The 22,756-nt window shown below is 45.6% G+C and overlaps 1 protein-coding gene across 4 annotated transcripts in view; it reads left to right on the top strand.

Annotated features, from left to right (window-relative positions):
- Positions 1–22,254, top strand: part of trim9 (tripartite motif containing 9) — a 36,923-nt gene extending 14,669 nt beyond the window's left edge. Inside the window, exons 3-11 of one of the 4 annotated variants that reach the window (XM_086183108.1) lie at positions 465–587; positions 9,538–9,648; positions 10,158–10,311; positions 10,995–11,140; positions 16,168–16,306; positions 19,318–19,356; positions 20,423–20,672; positions 20,905–21,067; positions 21,748–22,254. In XM_086183108.1, coding sequence (XP_086039234.1) covers positions 465–587; positions 9,538–9,648; positions 10,158–10,311; positions 10,995–11,140; positions 16,168–16,306; positions 19,318–19,356; positions 20,423–20,672; positions 20,905–21,067; positions 21,748–21,825 — 1,203 coding nt within the window. In that variant the 3' untranslated portion in view covers positions 21,826–22,254. Of the gene's footprint in view, positions 1–464; positions 588–9,537; positions 9,649–10,157; positions 10,312–10,994; positions 11,141–16,167; positions 16,307–19,317; positions 19,357–20,422; positions 20,727–20,904; positions 21,068–21,747 lie in introns of all 4 variants that reach the window. The other 3 variants (XM_086183106.1, XM_086183109.1, XM_086183107.1) reach the window with 3 other exon arrangements.
- Positions 22,255–22,756: the final 502 nt, after the last annotated feature.

Raw genomic sequence — 22,756 nt, 5'->3', positions numbered from 1 at the left:
AAACATCTGAATTTCCTGGGAGGAGGGAAGGTGGCAGATGCCGGAGGAGGAAGAGGACGGTTTGGTTCCAGGCGTTCAGACGTCTGGAGGAGACGTGTGAAATTAAAGACTTTTCAAGGGAGATTGAAACAAATTAGTCGTCGTTAAACTGATCCAAGAGTTCTTAATCGCCCAAAAGATTTTTCACAGCTCATTTTCTCCTCTGTTTCGTGGCCCCTGGATATTTTCTGCCTGTTTGTTTTAGAGTAAATTAGAGCTCCAATAATTATGTGATTGATAGAAAATTAATCTGCAGTTGTTTGTCAAGCAGTTAATCCTTCAGATGCCTGAAAGACTGGCTGGCACCTTCTGGGATGTTATCATCTGGAACGGCCTCCATTGTCTCACATTCATAAGGATATTCGTCACATCAGTCATTTTTAATAACAGTCCTGTTTCAGCTGCTCACCCCTGTTGTCCTGCAGGAGAACGGCGTGGAGTTTGAGGCCTGTTTGGTGGCGCAGTGCGACGCCCTCATCGACGCTCTGAACCGCCGCAAGGCTCAGCTGCTGGCTCGGGTGAACAAAGAGCACGAACACAAGCTGAAGGTGAGCCAGACCCACCTGGGACACGCCTCCCACACGGATGCTGCCTCTGGTCAGACACAACCGTGAGACACCTCCTCGCAGTGCGCAGTCTACTGTATCACTGCCTGTGCAAATATTACAAATATTAATATTGTAAATATTACAAAGAATTCCTCAGATGCCATTTGACATTGAAAATAAGTCGGTGGCCCCTCCCCTTCTGCGTGTCGCCCAACCTCTCAATCAGCAGGAGTGAGATGAAGTGTCTCCTCAGGAGGGAAGCTGAAGTGAAAGTCCTTGCTGTCTGGAATGAAGTGTTTTTCTGTGTTGTTGGTTTATGATATTTCTATCAACGTGGCTACAACATAAAACTGATCTCTGTATTTGCTCCTGAAGGCGTTTTTGATATTTCATCTGCTGTGAGCATAAAAAGGCCAATTTGTTCGGTCATATGTAGGTGACAGGAGAGATTTCGTCAGGTACAATGACAAATGCAGCGCTGTTTGTCTTTAATCATTCGTGACATGCTGAAGGTGGGGGCTTGAGCGAGGGATGGAGCAGGAGGAGGGAGAGATACATTTGTGCTGAACGCCGTCCAATTTCACGCTTGGACAGTCTGTGGAATCCAGGTTTCACATGTGTAGGTGGTTCGAGAAACGCCACCATGGCAACATGTGAGCAACACACATCCTACTGCCTCCATATGGGCATGGTTTCAGATGTGCAGCGTTTCATCGGAGCGTGGAGCAGATGCATCCACCTGTGGGCTCTGGTCGGGAGGAGGAATGAGAAGCTGCATGCAGGGATAGTGGAAGCTGCCAGTGGTCAGTTTCAGGGGACATTTTCTCGTCCTCTGTCTGATTCAGCTCTTTATCTGCATGATTGGTGGCCAAATATCTCAGTGGCGTGTCAGAAGAGCAGGTTCCTCTGACCAGCCTTGATAATCCCATGTGCAGCCTGACTTCTCCACCTGCGGAACCAGGACGCGAGGCAACTGCGCTCGTGAGATCACACGAGACTCCATCTCACCAGGCTTCAAGTTATGTGCTTGTGTCCTCATCAGAAGATGAGCAGCCAATTTGGGCCCTTTGGAGGAGATAGGGGCGGGACTTGGGTGTGACAGCAAACAACAATGGCGGCTCCTGAAGAGGCTAACGTAGACGCTGCTCCAGCATCAGTCACATCAGTATTTCTTCTTTGAAAGAGGGACAAAGAAGGAATACCGAATCTCATGTCTCTTCTCCTCTGCTGACTGGCTCCTGGAGCGAACCTCAGACGTCACAAGTCACTTCACAACATGTAGAGAGTTTGCAGACGTTTCTCCCGGACAGGGTCGCTACTTTCCTTCACCGAAGGCATAACAACCAAAGTTTGAGGGACTTAACATCAGGGACTGCTGCTCAACCGTGTTTCCCACCACACGACTTCTGCATGGCCCCAGAACCAGCCCAAGGGTTCTGCAATGAAAGGTTCTAATCCATCAGAGTGTTCTCAGTCTGAGTCTGACCCATGGGTGACGTCACGCGAGCTCCACCAGCTCACTCTAGTCGATGGTTTACATGCTGCCAGCTCTCTGGTCTGTAGGCGGCGCAGGTCAGAATAAAACCGCAATTCCTGAGATAGCAGAGTTTGACTGTGAACTCATTAAAACTATTTTAGATTCAGAATGTGTTTGCTCATGATGAAGGTCTGGATGGATGTTCGGAGGCCAGCTGGACACAATTGCTCCTCCAGGTGTCGGAGCTCAGATCCCATCTTTGAGTCTTAAATCAAGAGAGACGTAACTCTCTTTGTGCTGGTCGCTCGTGTGAGGCTTTGCTGCTCCATCATATTTCTCAGCGAGGCAGTGAAGCAGGAAATTGCTGTTTCATTTCTTCTCTATTTTTCATGAGTATCAGCTGGAGCGAATGGACCCACAGACTTCGCTTGATTTCTGAAGCACATCTCCTTTAATTGCAGTCCGGCTTTCTGCTTCATTAGCGTGTGGCTCGATGTCAAAGGTCAACCTGCAGCCATTTAAGGACAAGACAAACCCCTAGGAACGATAATGTGGTGCTCTGGTATCTTCCAGATGTAGTATCTTAGAGAGAATGTATTTGCATATGAAAAGCTGATTGTTGCATAAAACAAACTGCCAGCCCTGCATTTTAAATGTGTCCAATTAAGACAATCAAGCAGCGTCCTGATTAATCCTGCTGATGCAGGCGCTGCAGGAGGACAACCGCCGCAGAAACAGACAATCAATTCAAACTGCTGCCATCGCTGACTTGGCATCTCCTCTCCAGCGTCAGGAGCCCCTCTTTGGTCCTGACGCAGGGCCTGGTCGCCATGGCAACCAGGACACTTTGAGCTTGTTGTTTGATGCTGTGGAGGCGGGAAATGGTTCTTCACATCATGAGTCTGTTCCAGGCCACCAGGAGCAGAGCCATGTGTCCCTGTGGTGTCTGGTGTCTCCAGAAGATGAGAAAAAGGACTTCTGGTGGTTTCTCAGTTTGATAGCCAATCAACTGCCAGTTTGAAGAAGAAGAATTAGAATATTTAGCATTTATGCCTGGCCAAAGTGTCATCATATGAAGGAAAAAATATCTTTTATGTTTCAATGCAGCATCATTAGTTTTGTTGACCAACAGAAGGAAACATGATTGTGAGACAAAAAGAAGATTCCAAGGCTGCCCCCCCCCCCCCGCACCAGTTGACTGAGATGTGGTGCATGATGGAGGCCACCCCCCTCCACAGAAGCTTCAGGGCTCCAGAGGATCTCTTTATGTAGTAACCATGTTTTGTTGTGATATTCCTTCTTCCAGGCAGCCGTGTGCCTGCAGGATAGAAAATCATAACAGAATCATTTCCAACTGTGATCAAGTTTTGCCTCCCCACTCTGATGTGTGAGGGTCCTCCTCAGCAGTTCTGGCTCTCCGAGTCACGTGGGCTGTTCCAACCATTTCAAGTCCATATTTCCTCCGTGTGACTGGTGGCGGCGCTGAGGACGACCCACGAGGGCCCCCTCCAGTGCCTGATTACCAGTCGGAGCCAGATGAAAACTACAGGGCTGATTTTCTTGAAACTTGGTGGAACCAAGAAAACTCAACCCTGAGGCAGACCCAGATCATTTAAGCTGAATTAGAACTTGGTTCTTTAACTTCTCTCGCCTCTGATCTGAAATTCAGAGACAAAACCCCAAACAAACATGGATGATGAAGTTTGATATTTCTGGCATTTGAAAGGCACCGTCCTGCTGCAGTTCCAACCATAAAAGACTGAAGTGAACCGGCACCGAGGCAATCACAAGAGTTTCTCAGGCGTGTCTTAAATCTCGGTAACTACATTTTGGATTAAAGCTTTAAAACAGCAGCACGCTTCCTTTATTGTGGAGTTTTGTTGAGTTGTAATAGCATAAATCAAACTAAGACCCTCAGCTGCTCGGCGCCTGCAGACAGAACCAACAGGGAGTCTTCTGAGGGCTGATTAGAACAGCACAAAGTGAATCTGAAACTAAGTCAGACTGCGTCTTCTTCCACTCAGTCCCCTGGACATCAGCTCGGGCTGTTTAATGAGTGCAGCCCCAAAGAGGCTATTTTCATTTCCACTGACTGTGTGGATGTCCTCCATGTTGTCTCCTTATCGAGTGTCTTCGCTCCAGGGGCTCCTCGCTCCCCCGTGTCCTACATTCTGAGGCACTTGCATACGAGTGAGAGCTTGAATTGAGAAGTGGCTCATAGATGAACTCAGGAAATATTAGAAATTCTGGAGAAAAGTATGGAATTATTAATCCTCATCCTGTGAACGGCGGGTTTCGTGGCAGCGCTGGGATCTGCAGCAGAGAGTGTTTATGAGTGGGTTTATCTGGTTGAACATGAAATATTAAGATGCTGCTGCATTCGTCACCAGTGTGTCTTTATAAAATGCAAATTGTCACTTAATCAGTCTGCTGATGATTTCAAGTATGGCTTAATTACTGCTGCTGGTTAATCAAAAGCGAGTTCGGTGGTTTCAGCCTCTCACATCTGAAGAATCATTGAATTTATGTAAATAAACCGAATCACAAACAAACAACTGGAAGATTCTAGATTTGAGTTTCAAACGCAGGAACGTGACAGAAGTGACGATGCGTCGTACTGGATTTTTCTGATATGCTGATATTTTACAGCTACTTTGGTCATCGTCTGCCAATACTGATATCTTATATTTATGTAGAACGTGACAAACATCTGGTATTGTGCTTCATCCCTTGGCGTGAGCGTGTGGGACTGAAAGAGGGCACACGGATGGTCGTGTGTCTCTAATGTGAGTTCTGCTCCCAGGGACATTTGCTGTTCAAGGCTCGTGTGCGTCCACTCACTGCACTGGAGCAGAGTCACTGCTCGTCTGAGCCACTGGATTAACCATCAGAGCAGCAGCTACAGGCAGCGACCCGCCTGCCGTGGCTCAAAGCGGGTTCAGATGCAGTCGGAGCAGCGGAGGTTCGACAGCTTCTCCATCTGGCTCTGGTTTATAAAACAGTGCGTAGGCTTCATAGTAAGAGAGCACATCCACAAAAAAGCTCAAAACCGCGTGTTCCTGAAGCCGTGCACATGCTCAACTGCAAGCAGTTTCTCTGGATGAATCCCAGTCTACCGAGGGATGTCTGCAGGTGAGGCCCGCCTCTAGTCCCGCCCCCGACACGCCCACATCCAGTCATGGACAGTGGATGGACACCAGCTGCGTGATCAGTGCGTCCGCATGATGAATTGCACCAACAACGGTGAGGAAGAGTGAGACAATTGGACCATGAATCATCACACATCAGAACAACATGATGTCATCAGTCAGTGGCGTCTTGTTATGATTCAATGAAGACGTTTAACAGGCGAAGACGATTTAAAGTATGTCAAGTTTGGTCGTGGTGAACTTTGTGAGTCTCAAGTCGCTAGACGCTCAACTATGACCTGATATCAAATGTTTCACACTGATTAGCTTTGACCGCCGCCCCAGTGGCGCGACTTAAGCACACAGCAACTCAGTGACTACTCAGCGGCTACTCTGTGGATACCCAACAGCTACCCAGCGGCTACTCAGCGGCTATCCAGCAGCAATCTAGTGGCTACTCAGCGGCTATCCAGCAGCTATCTAGTGGCTACTCAGCAGCTATCTAGTGGCTACTCAGCGGCTATCCAGCAGCTATCTAGTGGCTACCCAGCGGCTATCTAGTGGCTACCCAGCGGCTATCTAGTGTCTACCCAGTGGCTATCCAGCGGTTATCTAGTGGCTACCCAGCGGCTATCTAGTGGCTACCCAGTGGCTATCCAGCGGCTATTGTGTGGCTACCCAGCGGCTACTAAGTTGCTCGTGCGGCTCCTTCAGGGCTCTGATGAGGCAAACATCTGTCAATACGGAGAGTGAAGCTTCGGTTCAGATCCGTTTTGATGGCTGCTCTTTCCCATCATCATGTTTGCATCAAGTCAGGCTCGCCGTACCGTAGCATTTGTTTCATCTGCGCCGGTCACAGTGACACATTCAAGCCGAGATAGCGGCGTTTGATCTGCACTGACAGCTGAGTGTTGGTGGAAGTGGCACTTGTCACATTCTGTAACCATCACAAACACTGGACTGATGACATGTGTTATCCCTTCATTCGTCTCCACCCACAATCCCTCTTTTCCCACTCCAACCTTCACTTCCCCTTCTTAACCTCCTCTTCACCCTCTGTCCTTCAACACCTCTGTCGTCCGTGTTTCTGCCTCACAGTGAGTATAATTAAACCACGCCAGGATGCTGTGCTGCTGTAAAGGGGACAGGTTGGTGGACTCGTCACTCCGTCTCGCTGGGCCAAAAGTGCTGCAGTGACCTAATAACCCTACCAGCGAGGTAGGGTAGGGTACGTGTCTCTCACGACGGGGCAGACTCCCTGCTGTGATGGGGCTTCGACTCGTAGCTCTGTCTCTGCTATCTGAAGTTAACTACAGCAAAGTTGAAAGTATTTTAATGAAACTGAGATGAAGGAATTCATAAGATCCTGCAGTGCCGGACGTGAAGGATGTCTCACAAGTGTGCCGTTCCTCCGTGTTTCCTGCGTCTCTCCTTCATTCCCGCCCTCCCTCCGTTTGGCATTGTTCAGCAGTGTGAGGGAGCTGCTGTGAGTCTTTGTGATGATTAATCACTGAGACAGCCACATATGTGTGAGAGGACAGAGAGTTGCCTCCCCTCCGCCAGCACCGTGGCCCAATTAGTGCAAATCCTCTCATTCGTCTCTCTCTCTCTCTGTCCATCTGTACATCGCTGTCTTAATCCCTCGCTCCCACATTCCCCTTAAAGATGCTTAACTTCCTCCTCCGCTGTCCCACCTCGAGCTGCGTCCCTTCCCTCTCTGCTACGTTCACAGTCTCTCAGTGATATTGCCAGCGGCAGCCTTTATTATTCCGATTAGTTTTAAAAGCAGATTTCAGGAAAGGTGCCTGGAATGCAGGAAAGAAGCAGCTTTGCTCGGCAGAAAGGCTGATAGTTTGAGGCATTTCTCTGCTTCTTCCTCCTCAGACACATTGGTCGTGGCGATTGTGATTCTGGCAGCGTGCAGAGGAGGGACAGCTCGTCTGACTGTTAAACAGGAAGTGACAGCAGTGAGAAACTCTTGGTGGAGCGTTGCCAGGCCACTGCAGGGGTGTGACACAGCAGGGACGGTCTGGCCTTCAGCCAGAGGACTCCAGACCCCATCATCACTCCTGTAGTCACGCTATGAGGTTAAACTGAACCCTCCGGCTGATTGATTACAGCTCCAACTGGCCGGTCATTAGGACGTGATTAGCTGCCTCTCCGAAGGGCTCACTGATATCTGAGAGGGTTTGTTTGCTGCTAATAACCCTCTCCTCCTGTCACACCTGCACTGCTCACTTTTATGTTTGATTGGAGCAAAGTTTAGCAGGTACTCAGTCATTTTGTGAGCCAGTTCTCCCATCAGGGGCTCAGCACTGCAGCCAGGCTTGATGGAGAAACAAACTTGTAAACTTGATTTATTTACCTGCTGATTTTGCTTAAATTGCCTTTGGCTGGAGTTGCCAGCAGGTAAAAGCACAGGAGGAAGCAGCTGAAGGTGTAGAGATGAAGTCCAATCCTCACTTTCAGATGTGCAGAAGGCATGTGAGGTCAGAAGCATCAGCTTGCTAAAGCGTGGAAGAACAAACGTGTGTGGAGGAAGGGAAGGGACGGTGCTTTCTCTTCCCTCAACACCGCTACCAGACCCTTGAGCAAGGCTCCCACGTGTGGGTCGAGTGGCTGTCTGAACTCTTCTCCTCCTCAACATCAGCTGGCGTGATGATGATGACGGCGGTGATGATGATGAGGGGTAATTGCTGGGACACTGACAGGTGGAACAGGTACACCTGAAGTCAGCATCGGTACTCTGACACTCACAGGAAGAGAGAGACCCTCCACTCTCCTTTGCTGCTCTGGAAATATTAGAAACCGACATTACTCTAAGCATCTCTTTCCCGGTGTAACTCAACAGTAAATTGGAGTGCTCATATCTACATGTCCTCTCCGGTATGTGTCAGTGGTACACCGGCTGCATACTTGATTTGCTCGACTGCAGTCATCAGTATATCATCTTCCTGTCGTTCTCCGAGCGGCTGCAGGAAGGATTTTCCTCTCCATTCACCCTCGGAGCCCCTCAGACAGCAGCAGTAAAGTTACTGTTACCTAGCAACCCTCAGTCCAGCACGTCTGTTTATTTCACTGTGTTGCAGAGGCTTGCGAGCGCCAGTGATGGATGGGGAATCTCCCAAGCAACATCAAATATTTGATTGTGCGTGCAACAAGGAGGGAATCGATTTCAGGCGGCGTGTATCTGATGACTGTCACAGGTGACGAGCCTCAGTCGCGGCTCTGATGACTCTTCACACGTCCTGCTTGTGAAAACAAAATGTCACACCACGAACGTCAGTAACAGGATCAGCGAGGGAGGCCACGCAGCCGCCCCCTTCATCTGGTTATTGGGATTCATCCTGCTCGCCTCCTGCTGCTCATCAATATGCAGCTTTCTTTAATTTGTTTTCCTCTTCGTTCGGCCGCTTTCTCCCTCTCCTCCCCTCCCCTCTCCCCCTCCCCTCCTCCCTCATGCAGCTCAACACCTCCTGGACTTTGTGTGTGTTGTGATTTATGTGCCTTCTTGACCGTCTCCATGCACGTGGCATCATTTTGGGCAAAGCTGCGTGTTTTGGAGTGAATTATGAACTTCACCATCAACCCTGATCTTAAGCACTGTGTCAGACGCCTTCATATACCCAAATACACGTTAATAGGACTATCATTGTTATGACTTATTGTTCCAGAAAATGTGTTTTTCTTCTTTTCTTTCCAACTTCAGTGTTCATCATAAGAGCCATTGTCATCATCCCTGTCAGGATTTCAGCTGCTGTTGGTTAATGAGATGCTGCAGGGGTTTCATATGAAATTGTCCTTTAAAGCCCACTTTGTACTTCCATTCAAATCCATTCAACCTCCAGCCAAGCTTGTGTTTTGTGACATCATTTCCTCATACAGCCGTTAACTGGAACAGGGGCAGTTTGTGCCGTTGAAATTAATGGATTATTTTACTTTTTTGCCATTTTTTTCTCAGATTGATTTATTTGGACTTGTGTTTCCTGCAGATCAGCCTCCGTTCTTACCAGCACCGTCACAGCTCCACTGCAAGTCCTCCATTTCTTGTGTCCATTCTTCCCTAATCGCTACTCCATAAACACTTTATTAAAGCACCTCTGTGAGAAGATGAGTGATTACTTACATGGAAGAAGTTTAAAATCAAAGTTAAAAAGTGCTGCCCAGAAGCGATACACAACATGAAACAAGTCAGTATCTCCTTGTAGCAGGAGGTCAGCACGCATAAAAAACCGTTGAAAGAACATTCATGTTGAATACGTAGGTCAAAGTGGAGCAGTACTAAGCAGTAATGAGCAGCACTGAGCAGTAGTTAGCAGTATTAATACTCTCTCTCTGTGTCCAGGTTGTTCGGGACCAGATCTCTCACTGTACGGTGAAGCTGCGTCAGACCACCGGCCTGATGGAGTACTGCCTGGAGGTCATCAAGGAGAACGACCCTAGCGGCTTCCTCCAGGTCAGCCCCGCCCCCGACCCTCATGACCCCCACCCCCACCAAGCACTGGGTTCCTGCTCCATCGTTTCATCTGAAAATCAGTTGGATTGTTTGGAAATGGTTCAGTTATCGCTGATTAGACTTCACTTAGACATTCATTTAAATTTGAATGATTTTATCTTCCTGGCGATTAACAATGAAACTTTAACAGTAGTCGGTTTGTGAACGCCTCTGAACGAATAACTGTTAACCAAGCTATGTTTGTAGACCGTTCACAAACGATTATAAAACGTTATTCTTGTCTCAATTCATGTAATTTCTTAAAGGCTGACACATCATTAACAAATATTGTTACATGTAAGAAATTAGTTAATATTAATATATTATTTCTAATCCAATTATTTTAAAGTAAAGGGACTAATGAGAAAGTAGGACTGAACAGTTGGATGTGTCCTTCCTTTCAGCTCCCAGGTGCTTGTTGATGTCACAGATGAGCGTTTGTGGCGTCTTTCACGTCCTTTTGTTCTCAGATCTCAGACGCTCTGATCCGGAGGGTCCACATGACGGAGAGCCAGTGGGGGAAGGGAACCCTCACCCCGAGGATGACCAGCGACTTCGACCTGACCCTGGACAGCGGACCCCTCCTGCAGACCATCCACCAGCTGGACTTTGTCCAGATGAAAGGTGAAGGAGGCAGGAGAGAGGAGGAGATGGAGGCGACGTGGTGGCAGAGCAGCAGAGACGCTGATGCTGATGTCTGCAGGCAGAGCGCCGCCGTGCTCCGAGTGCTCTCTGTTGGTTTATAGCGGCTTTAATGTGTTATTTATCATACTGATGTGTCTCTCATCAGTATCGTGTGTATTTGTCTCTGAACTTTGGTGGATCAGAACCTGCAGGCTGGCGGGGGTCTTTGTAGAGCTTTCATGTTCTCCCTATGCCTGTGCGGGTTCTCTTAGGGTTCCTCCCTCACACCGGAACATGCTAGTTAGGTTAATAAGAGACTCTAAATCATTAGAGATAGGCTCCACCCCTCACGACGGGATGAGAAGTGTAGATGACGGATGGTCAGGATTTAGCAAGACGTCCATTGTTTCTTAGCATGGCAGCCTTAATGTTGTTACCGTAGTAACCGTGGTAGCATTTTAAACCTTTATCATAGACACTGATGATTTCTGTCAGAGACAAAAAGAGCTGTTGAGCTGCTCATTCTTCAGATGATCTTCTCTCTTTATGATGGAGGCGCTTTGAATTCATTCATGATGAATATTTGTCTTTGAGTTTATTTTCAGTCGCAGATTTTGTGCGTGAGTGTGTGTGTGTGTGTGTGTGTTTAGTGAGTGTAACGTGGCCTTGTCTCCCCTCCTCAGTTCCAGCTGCTCCCATGCTCCAGCTGGAAGAATGCTGCACTCAGAACAACAGCGCCACGTTGTCATGGAAACAGCCACCGCTCTCCACCATCACGGTGGACGGATACATCCTGGAGCTGGACGATGGAAACGGGGGGCCGTTCAGGGTAGGTTGTCCCTACGAGCTGGGATTTATCTGTTGTTGCTCTTTCATTAGTTACATTTGGATCTCGGAGCAACGGAGAGAACCGGGAGAGGTCGGAGTCGTCATTCACCTTTATGGAACTCTGTGACTCCGTCTCTCAACAAAGAGCCCTTCATGGGGAGCCAGCGAGGACCTCGGCTCCGCCGGGCCCATGTGAAAGCCTTGCTTTGTCCCTGAAATCCTTCGAGTTGAATTGTGATGGCCGTACAGTGCGGCTCTGACAGCAGGTCATGTGACCATGCGCTGTAGCTGGGCATCGAGTGATACGACGTCGGGAGAAAGGGTCTGGAATGCAGCTGTCAGCTGGGATGATCCCGTGGGAAGTGTGATCCAGGATCAAAGGGTGTTGGTATCTTCACAGAGGTTCAGCGTGTAATCCCTCCCCACCGCTCCATACATCGAGGCCTGGTCTTTGTCGGAGAGGCAACATACACCTGGTGAACAATGGCCTGAATACAATGGTGGAGGATGTGGGCCTGCCCTTTAACCCTACAGCTCCTCTGCAGAGCTGCAGACTCTCACACTAGCAAGTCACAGCTGCTGAAGTTACGTACAGGAGGAACAAATGATGCAGCTCACAAACACCCATCTACCCTCTCAGTGGTGACACCTCTGGCTCCAGGAACCATCGCAGAGGAACTGGGCTTTGTTCCTGGAGGAGTCCTCAGGCTTCAGACGAGGTCCCCGCCACTCCAAATACCCCTGAACTGAGCGCAGCCAAGTTACACTGCTGTCAAACAGCCGTCTCACAGAAACACATGATGATAAGACCAGCTGCTGTTGAAGGAACAGACCACCTTCAGGGAAATACTGTATACACTTTAATAGCATGTTTGGCTGCATGAGTACAGAACACAACAACGTTCACAACATTATTCACAACAACATTATTCACAACAACAACATTCACAAAATTATTCACAACATTCACAACAACAACATTATTCACAACAATGTTCACAACATCATTCACAACAACATTATTTACAACAACATTCACAACAACGTTCACAACAAAATTCATAACAACATTATTCACAACAACGTTCACAACAACATTCACAACATTATTCACAACAACATTCACAACATTATTCACAACAACATTCACAACATTATTCACAACAACATTCACAACATTCACAACAACATTCACAACATTATTCACAACATTCACAACATTATTCACAACAACATTATTCAAAACAACGTTCACACCAACGTTCACAACAACATTCACAACATTATTCACAACAACATTATTCACAACAACATTCACACCAACGTTCACAACATTCACAACGACATGATTCACAACAACGTTCACAACGACATGATTCACAACGTTCACAACAACATGATTCACAACAACATTCACAACAACAACATTCACAACATTATTCACAACAACAACATTCACAACATTCACAACGACAACAACATAATTCACAACGACAACAACAATATTCACAACAACATCATTCACAAAATTATTCACAACAACATTCACAACATTCACAAAAACATTATTCACAACAACGTTCACAACAACATTCACAACAACATTATTCACAACAACATTATTCACAACGACAACAACATAATTCACAACGACAACAACAACATTCACAACAACATCATTCACAAAATTATTCACAACAACATTCACAACAACATGATTCACAACAACATTCACAACAACAACATTCACAACATTATTCACAACAACAACATTCACAACATTCACAACGACAACAACATAATTCACAACGACAACAACAATATTCACAACAACATCATTCACAAAATTATTCACAACAACATTCACAACATTCACAAAAACATTATTCACAACAACGTTCACAACAACATTCACAACAACATTATTCACAACATTATTCACAAAAACATTATTCACAACAACATTCACAACATTATTCACAACAACATTCACAACATTATTCACAACAACATTCACAACATTATTCACAACAACATTCACAACATTCACAACAACATTCACAACATTATTCACAACATTCACAACATTATTCACAACAACATTATTCAAAACAACGTTCACACCAACGTTCACAACAACATTCACAACATTATTCACAACAACATTATTCACAACAACATTCACACCAACGTTCACAACATTCACAACGACATGATTCACAACAACGTTCACAACGACATGATTCACAACGTTCACAACAACATGATTCACAACAACATTCACAACAACAACATTCACAACATTATTCACAACAACAACATTCACAACATTCACAACGACAACAACATAATTCACAACGACAACAACAATATTCACAACAACATCATTCACAAAATTATTCACAACAACATTCACAACATTCACAAAAACATTATTCACAACAACGTTCACAACAACATTCACAACAACATTATTCACAACAACATTATTCACAACGACAACAACATAATTCACAACGACAACAACAACATTCACAACAACATCATTCACAAAATTATTCACAACAACATTCACAACAACATGATTCACAACAACATTCACAACAACAACATTCACAACATTATTCACAACAACAACATTCACAACATTCACAACGACAACAACATAATTCACAACGACAACAACAATATTCACAACAACATCATTCACAAAATTAGTCACAACAACATTCACAACATTCACAAAAACATTATTCACAACAACGTTCACAACAACATTCACAACAACATTATTCACAACATTATTCACAAAAACATTATTCACAACAACATTCACAACATTATTCACAACAACATTCACAACATTATTCACAAAAACATTATTCACAACAACATTCACAACATTATTCACAACAACATTCACAACATTATTCACAACAACGTTCACAACAACATTCACAACATTATTCACAACAACATTCACAACAACATTATTCACAACATTATTCACAACAACGTTCACAACAACATTCACAACGACAATATTCACAACAACATTATTCACAACATTATTCACAACATTAATCACAACAACGTTCACAACAACATTCACAACGACAATATTCACAACAACATTATTCACAACAACATTATTCACAACAACAATCACACCAAAGTTCACAACAACATTCACAACGACATGATTCACAACAACGTTCACAATGACATGATTCACAACAACGTTCACAAAAACATTATTCACAACAACATTCACAACATTATTCACAACAACATTCACAACATTATTCACAACAACGTTCACAACAACATTCACAACAACATTATTCACAACATTATTCACAACAACGTTCACAACAACATTCACAACGACCATATTCACAACAACATTATTCACAACAACAATCACACCAAAGTTCACAACATCATTCACAACAACATGATTCACAACAACATGATTCACAACGACATGATTCACAACAACGTTCACAACGACATGATTCACAACAACGTTCACAACAACAGCATTCACAACATTATTCACAACAATGTTCACAACATAATTCACAACGACAACAACAACATTCACAACAACATCATTCACAAAATTATTCACAACAACATTCACAACAACAACATTCACAACATTATTCACAACAATGTTCACAACATTATTCACAACAATGTTCACAACAACATTCACAACAACATTATTCACAACAATGTTCACAACATTATTCACAACAACAATGTTCACAACGTTATTCACAACGACAACAACAACATTCACAACAACAATATTCACAACAACTTTCACCACAATATTCACAACGACATGATTCACAACAACAACAACATTCACAACAACATTCACAACAACGTTCACAACAACAAAATTTTCACAACAACGTTCACAACAACGTTCACAACAACATTATTCACAATAACATTATTCACAACAACGTTCACTGTCTGTATTTTACCAACTAGTTTCAATCACCTGTTCTAAGTTTGGTTTATGTCCCCGAAAGTGACACACACACACACACACACACACACACATACACACACACACACACACACACACACACACACACAAATATGCCAGTATCGGTTGCACTCTTTAATCCTCTGTGCCCTTTGGTTTGTCTTCTCTGATGTCACTGAACCGTCATCAGCTGTGCCTTTAAGCACAGAAGTGGGGCACAATTAGCAGACATTTTTTCACCCATAACAAAACAGATGTTCTGTTTTGAATAATTACAGCTGAGTTTATAGATGTACTTCTACCATATTACCCTCATTATACACCTTTGACAGTGACCCAGTGAGGCGTCACTGTAGTGTGAGGTTCCACGCCAGCGGTTGAGAGGATTCTGAGCGTGGTCCAGCAGCTGCTGGTGAAGACCACCTGTGTTTCGACCTCGCCACTCTGAAGCCAGCTGGCTACGATCTGCTGCCAGTCGTCTTGTGGAATTGTTGTAATGTACAAGTCTCTCAGTCCTCCCTGTCAAAGGTCCATCATTTACATCCGTTCTGCCGACACGTTCATCTGACTTCTAATTGGAAGGCAGCCGGCGCCAAACTCTGCTACAGCTCTGTGATTGTCAACATGATGAAGATACAGCGTCTGAGAGGACATTCAAGCTTGTTTTAACTGTCAGACTTGTTTTTCAATTCTCCCTTAAATCATTAAATATCAGACTTGAATCTGGTGCAGGACTTTGCAAAACAGCAGCTCCTCAAATTTGTTTCTTCCTCTGCTACTCTCTGACTCATTTCGGCTCGCCAACGCAGTGCCACGCTGAGCTCGGCGATTTGAGTCCCCCCATGTCTATTTATACCCCGGCGTGGGCTGCCTCGCCCACGCTCAGTTGTACAAACTCACTTAATACACTCTCTGCCAATTCCAAACAGGACTTTCCTTCAGAACGGCTGGAAAACCAGAACTCTGTTGTCATAATTGCACACTTACCTGACAGTAACAGGAAGATGTGTGTGTCTCCACAGGAAGTGTACGTGGGGACGGAGACCATCTGTACGGTGGACGGTCTCCATTTCAACAGCACGTATAAGTCCAGAGTGAAGGCCTTCAACACCAGTGGAGTGGGCCAGTACAGCAAGACCCTGATCATGCAGACCTCTGAGGGTACGTTCAGCATCGGCTCCTCACGATCAGCACCAGTCTAGTAAAAACACCCTCAAACAGAATTCCTCCCTGGATACGAGTGACAGGACCGTGAATAATCCCAGAGCCTCCGGGCCGTGGTGGCAGCACTGAACTCAGCAGGACTCCAGCGCACCTGTTTATTTGCTATTTGGCAAGAAAATGTCTCCTTCACTGAAGTGATAAAGGGAAACCATTACATTGCTGCTGAAGGACTCAATTATAAAGTCGTATATATACACATGTATGTGTGTTGTTGCTACTTTAAGGTGCTCATAGAAAAGACATACATGACGTTACTCAGCTGTTATAAACGTGTTGATTTTCATATCAAATCTCTGGAATCAACTCATCTTTGTACTGAGCTGAGCGCTGTCCTGATAGTCGTTCACAGATATGAATCCAACAGCTTAGTTGCTGCATGTTTTACTGTTTTAAGTATGAAATCAAACAGTTGCTCTCATCATGAAGACTGATAACATTCAGCCTCTATTATATCAGCTGATAGTCGTTAACGTAAGGCTTTGCCTTCAAACGTCAGTCACATTTTTAAAACTTAAATTTCCACAGATTTTTTTTTATCAAAATCTGTCAATTACTTTTGATTTCCAGCTTGATTATGTACTCTGATAGACGCCTGAGACTAAGGCAGAAATGTTGGAGACGCTTCCTGCTAACTGACTTTCGTGGCTTCTCCATGAACGCATCCCAGCATAATTACTTAGAATGCTAATTTTACAAATCATAAACTGATGCTTTATGGCGTTTCTCCACCAGAACACAAGCAACGACGACTAAAAAGGCTTTTGTTCACATTGCAGGGGTCAGATTTGTGCAATTAAGTTTGACACGTCACACATTTCTTCCCCAAATTAAAAATGTTCAACACGTGTGAACGATGCTAGTTTTGCATTCACACTTTTGTCATCACATCCTTTGTAACACCTGATGGCATTTTGTGTCTATTCATACCCCAACATGCCAACACACAGCGCCAGTCGGTCCCGTGTGGTCACACTGGCGCTCGCTGGCGGCTGAGTTCAGACTATCACACTTGGTTATTTTCACTGTTTCAAAGAGGAAAATCCTGTTGAGAAGAACAAAAAATGCACACAAACCTTTTCAGCACTGTCTGTCCATGTTCCCTGCCAGATGTTTGCATCTGTACGTGCCTGTGCCCCAGGCTGGTTCACACATGAGCTTCCTTTATGTGTGTGTTCAATACTAATTGAAAACATACACTAAACATACTCTTTGGTGCTGTCACTGTCTGCTCTAAATATGAATTTCTTTCTTTCTTGCTTGCTTTTCTTTCTTTCTTTCATTCTTTTTCTTTTTTCTTTCCTTCTTTCTTTCTTTCTTCCTTTTATTCATCCAATGATGCTAGATTTTGCTTTTACGATGATGATCCATGTGTGTTTTCTATGATTACTGTTGAGTTCAATGCCAACATGTAACAAATCCATGTCTGATGTGATTAATTTGCGCTTAAACAGCTGGCAGGTATTTTGTTACAGCTCCGTTTGTATAATCTCAGTGGATTTTCGTATGATGAGATTACAGATGAGTCTTGAAGTGATAATTCACTCAAAAAGTGCACTTAGCCTGGCAGGTACCTTCACCCAGGTGTTTTGAGCTGACAAAGATGTGTTTTTCCCTCCTGCTTTACTTCTTAGTGACTCCAGGATGCAGGAAGAACCAGCCACGTATATTTGAATGGTGAATGGACTCGATTCATACAGCGGCACTCAGGGTGCTTTATAGTGTCGTCTCATTCACCCGTTCTCACACACACACACACTCACACACACACACACACACACACACTGATGGAGGAGCTGTCATGCAAGGTGTCAACCTATTTACCAGGAGCTATTAGGGTTCAGTGTCTTGCTCAAAGACACTTCAACATGGTCATGGGGGGAAGTGAGGATTGAACCAGCAACCCTTCGGTTGCTAGACGGCCACTCTACCTCTGAGCCACGCCACCCAGCCATTTAGCGTGAAGCTACCAGAGACTAATGGCTAACATCAGCTAAACTGTCCAAAGCACTTGATCCACCAACTCTCCAGGTGGTGGTCCAGTATGATCCCGGTCTCCTGGATCCAGCTGAGTAAACTCTCAACTCTTTGATTTGAGACCAAAATAAACCATCACATTAGGAGCTGTTGTTAGCCATCAGCACCTTTAGCGTCAAGCTACATGTACATGGCTGTCTCTCTCTGCATTCTGGAGACACAATGCAGGAATGCAGGAGCTCCACTCCGATACTGTGAATACTTGAAAGGCAAAACCCACCTTTGGTGTGAATTATTGCTTGGACTGATCAGGAGATCCTCAGAGGAATGTTCTTGCTGCCAGGCAACCTTGTATGCTCAATTTAGGAATTCAGGGGAAAACATTTTTTGGCTGCTTTTCTTCTTTTCTTTGTCTTCTTTTCACAGTTAAAAGTGTAACAAACCTAAAATCCGTTCCGACTTGTATCCAATCGCCAGTGACAAGGTTTCAACCTGCAGCGGGATGGGAATTCTGTTTGAGTGTGTTTGAGCCGGTAGCTCATGTGCTCGCTGTCTCATTAGTTATAAGCTGCTCTGCATTGACGGGGAAGCTTGTCGTCCATCAGTGGAGCTGAAAGGTCCAGACAGCCTCGCTGCTTGACAGAGAGAGACCCCTCAGCATCTGTCGGGGGGGGCGAGGGGGGCTGCACAAAACCGTCTAACCACTCAGACCCTTCAGTGTTCCTGCAGAGATTTGGCCTCGATTGGAACAGCCACGCTCTTTGTTTTCATGCTTGTTCTTGTCAAGTCTCTCCTGGTCTGTTTCTAGGTTTCATCTTTGATATTTTTGGCCACTGAGCTAAACCAGCTTCCCTGATCAAACCTGCTGTTACCCCTCCGCCCCCCCTCCCGACCCCTCTGCTTCACTGCTTTGCTCTCCCCCCCTCTTTTCTTTCTCCCTCTCTTCCTCTTCCCTGCTTCATTTCTTATTTCAGCTGGACTCCCTCCATGCGATATGCAATCAATAGGCACAGGTAGGGATGGCTCTCATTGCTACTCCAGTCCCCCCCTGCTCGTTGCCTGTCTCATCACTCTGAAACCAGTTTGCTGCTCTGTGGGCTGCACCTATTAAACATTCAACACCCGCCTCTAATACGTGTCTCTGTTTATTTCCTCTGAGAAATAAACCGGTGTAATGAAACTTTACGACACGCCAATGAAGCAGTGAACAGAGAGTCCGGTGGTCTGTTAAACGTCCATATTTCTCTGTGCAGGGTTGTCATGGCACTCTAATTCACGGGTCAAATAAAGCCGCAAAATTGAAGTGCGACATTGTGACTAACAAGTGACGAGTAATCACAACATGTTAATGTCATATTCAGTTTAGCCCCAGAGACACAAACCTCATGACAGTATTGAACAAGGATGTGCAGATGACAAAGCTGAAGAGGAGAGAGAGAGAAGTCTGTGTTTGTTTGATCAATTAGTGGCCAATAATTAATGAGAGAATGGAGGAAATGTAAATCTCCTGACCTCAGATTAATCAAAGCATGGGAACAGATTATATTTTACGGTTATGTTTGAAACATGGGAACACGTTACCTTGTGGCCTCAGATTGTTGGGGACAGTTTTACCTCGTGTCCACTAATCAATCAAACTGTGGGAACAAATTACATTTCGTGGCCTAAAAAAAGTACATTGTGGGGAACGAAACATATTTGTGTCTCTCGACATTCTGGGTCTCTGCGCTCAGCAGCTTCTTGTCTCGCCACACAACCGGTAAGAGTCCTACACACACCAGACTATGGCCTGTTCAGTACCAGCTGTAGCTGCTGGCGGTCCCAGCAGGTGAAACCAAAAGCCGTTTTTTCTGCTGGCTGTTGGGCTCAGGTGCCTTCAGATTAATGCTGAGAGTGAGAATCTGGAGGCGGTCAGGTAGAGAATGGTCATCTTTCCTTTCATGACAGTTGTTTCAGCCTCACCTCATCTGCCTGTCAACCTCCGGGTCCATGTCACCTTTGTAGCGTCTTGTGATGATTGCAGCAGGTCTTATAATCAGTATTATTACAGGTGCTAAACAGCTGTATTTCCATGTGCAGTTGCCTGGTTCACCTTTGACCCCGCCTCTGCCCACCCGGACATCATCCTGTCCAATGACAACCTGACGGTGACATGCAGCAGCTACGATGACAGGGTGGTGATGGGCAACACCTCTTTCTCCCGTGGCGTGCACTACTGGGAGATGACCCTGGATCGCTACGACAACCATCCTGACCCTGCCTTCGGCGTTGCACGGGCTGACGTTCTGAAGGATGTGATGCTGGGGAAGGACGACAAGGCCTGGGCCATGTACGTGGACAACAACCGCTCCTGGTTCATGCACAACAACTCGCACACCAACAGGTGATTTTCACCAGTTATCCTACTTCAGTTAAAATGTGTTGGGAAAAAATCAACATCGCCTCTAAAGCCGAGCTCTCATACAGAAGATGAGAAAAGCTTCTAGAGGTCATCTTCACATGTTTGGAAGAATCGTCATAGAGAAGTGTCTCTTCAGGTAATTTCTCTGTTGACTGTGCAGGACGGACGGCGGCATCAGTAAAGGCGCAACAATCGGAGTGTTGCTCGACTTCACTCGCAGGATCCTCATCTTCCTCATCAACGATGAGCAGCAGGGTCCCGTGGCCTTCGAGGGCTTGGAGGGAACCTATTACCCCGCGATCAGCCTCAACCGCAACGTCCAGGTAGGAGACCAAACGGAGGAGACGGTCAAACTTGTTGTCGTTACCTCCCGTATGACCATCCTCCTCTGGCTCTAGTGGTGAATTTATACCTGCAGCCCCGCCTCCTCCTTGTTATTGTCCTCAAGCCCAGAAGTAGGTGAACACTGTTGAGCGTCCTGATCGGTGCCTGGGGTACAACTGCATACACACCACATTAAGACATCATCCTTGTGTGCTGCCATTCAATCAAACTTTATTTGTTCAACACATTTGTTGAACTGTCACACAAGCCGAGCAAATGTAAACAGGGACGGTTGCAGTACAGACAGCGAACAAAGTACAGCTCCAGTATTTGTTTTTGAAAACTTTTACTGTTACCCACCACTTCTCAACACTACTGTCTGCACTCGTTCCTCTTATGTTGTTAAAAGAGGCTCTGAATTTGATTTTTCAAGCACAATAATAAGCAGAGGTTGTTCGTTACGACCGCTCATCCAACTTTTACAACTGGGAGCTCGGAGGATGAAAACTTGAAAGAGAGGCTTCAAAGACTGGAGACCAGTCAACAGCCTGGAGTTCTCTTCCGCCTTTCAGCCGCTTCCCACCTTCTCAAGGCAACAACATGTCTGAGACTTAGGAAGCACAGCAACAGCTCCCCCCGCAGGCCGGTAGTCACATTAATCTCTGTACTTTCTGTGCAGGTCACCCTCCACACTGGCCTGCCCATCCCGGACTTCTACACCCCCGGGGAGGCGGACCCAACCGGCTCCATGTGCTGAAGACTCACCACCACTTTGGCTCATCCCACCAGTCAAAAACTCCTCCCGTCCAGTGACCCATCAAGAGCTGAGCCATGCCTTTATCATGCCTAAACCTTGGACACATGGACCATCTGCGGACTAAAACTGATCTTGTCTGTTAAACTGGAGGAATCCTGTTGATTTAATGTGATCTCAAGCCGACGGACTCTGGATGTTGCTTCTGAAAGGGCGGCGATCGTGATGTGAGCTTCAGAGGAGTTACGTTGTAAATTAGAAAAAGGAACTCTACCGTACCATCGTCATACAGTTCAGTCTTATTCTTTATTCTTATCTCGTATATTTATTTTCCTGACGTCAGCTAGGATGGCGTGGGTGGGTGGTTTTACTCTGCTTGTGGGGTCTAGTGTGCTTCTGAATACTGGAAGCTGCAGTTGGTTGGTGGACAGTCCGGCTTTCTGTGGTGAGGGGGAGGGGCTGGCTAGGGGAGGGGCTGGCTAGGGGAGGGGCTAGGGAATGCTGCAACGCAATGAGAGCAATAGTCTGAATCTCAGCCACGTCACTGTCGTATCCTCGTCCGTGTAAATGAGACGCTTTTCTTAGTGGCTTTAGCTCGTGTGAACCTTCTGTATCGTCTTCTAAAAATACTACAGCATCAGCATGTACATGCACCTGGACGCGAGGCCTCGGCGCAGCCTGCGTCCGCCGCCCAGGCCCTGACCTGGTTACATATGTTGTGCTAGCGAGCGACTGTGTGCACTGATGAAGATGAAGATGATGAAGCTGCTTGAAGGAGCGGCAGCGTAGTTCTGGCTTTTTTCTACTGTAGGTGACTGGTAGTTTTGTAATCTCGTTATTGAAATGATCTATTGCAAAGAAGTGTATAGCTAAATAAGTTATTGCTGTTTTTCATTGTTCCTTTATTTGATGTATAGCTCTGAAAGAGAGGAAG

The sequence above is a fragment of the Aulostomus chinensis genome, chromosome 17, assembly GCF_037954235.1.
Source record: "Aulostomus chinensis isolate RoL2024-O1b breed Wild chromosome 17, RoL_Achi_v1.0, whole genome shotgun sequence".
Lineage (NCBI taxonomy): Eukaryota > Metazoa > Chordata > Actinopteri > Syngnathiformes > Aulostomidae > Aulostomus > Aulostomus chinensis.
The sequence above is the reverse complement of the archived record's forward strand: the minus strand, read 5'-3'. Positions and strand labels throughout refer to the sequence as shown.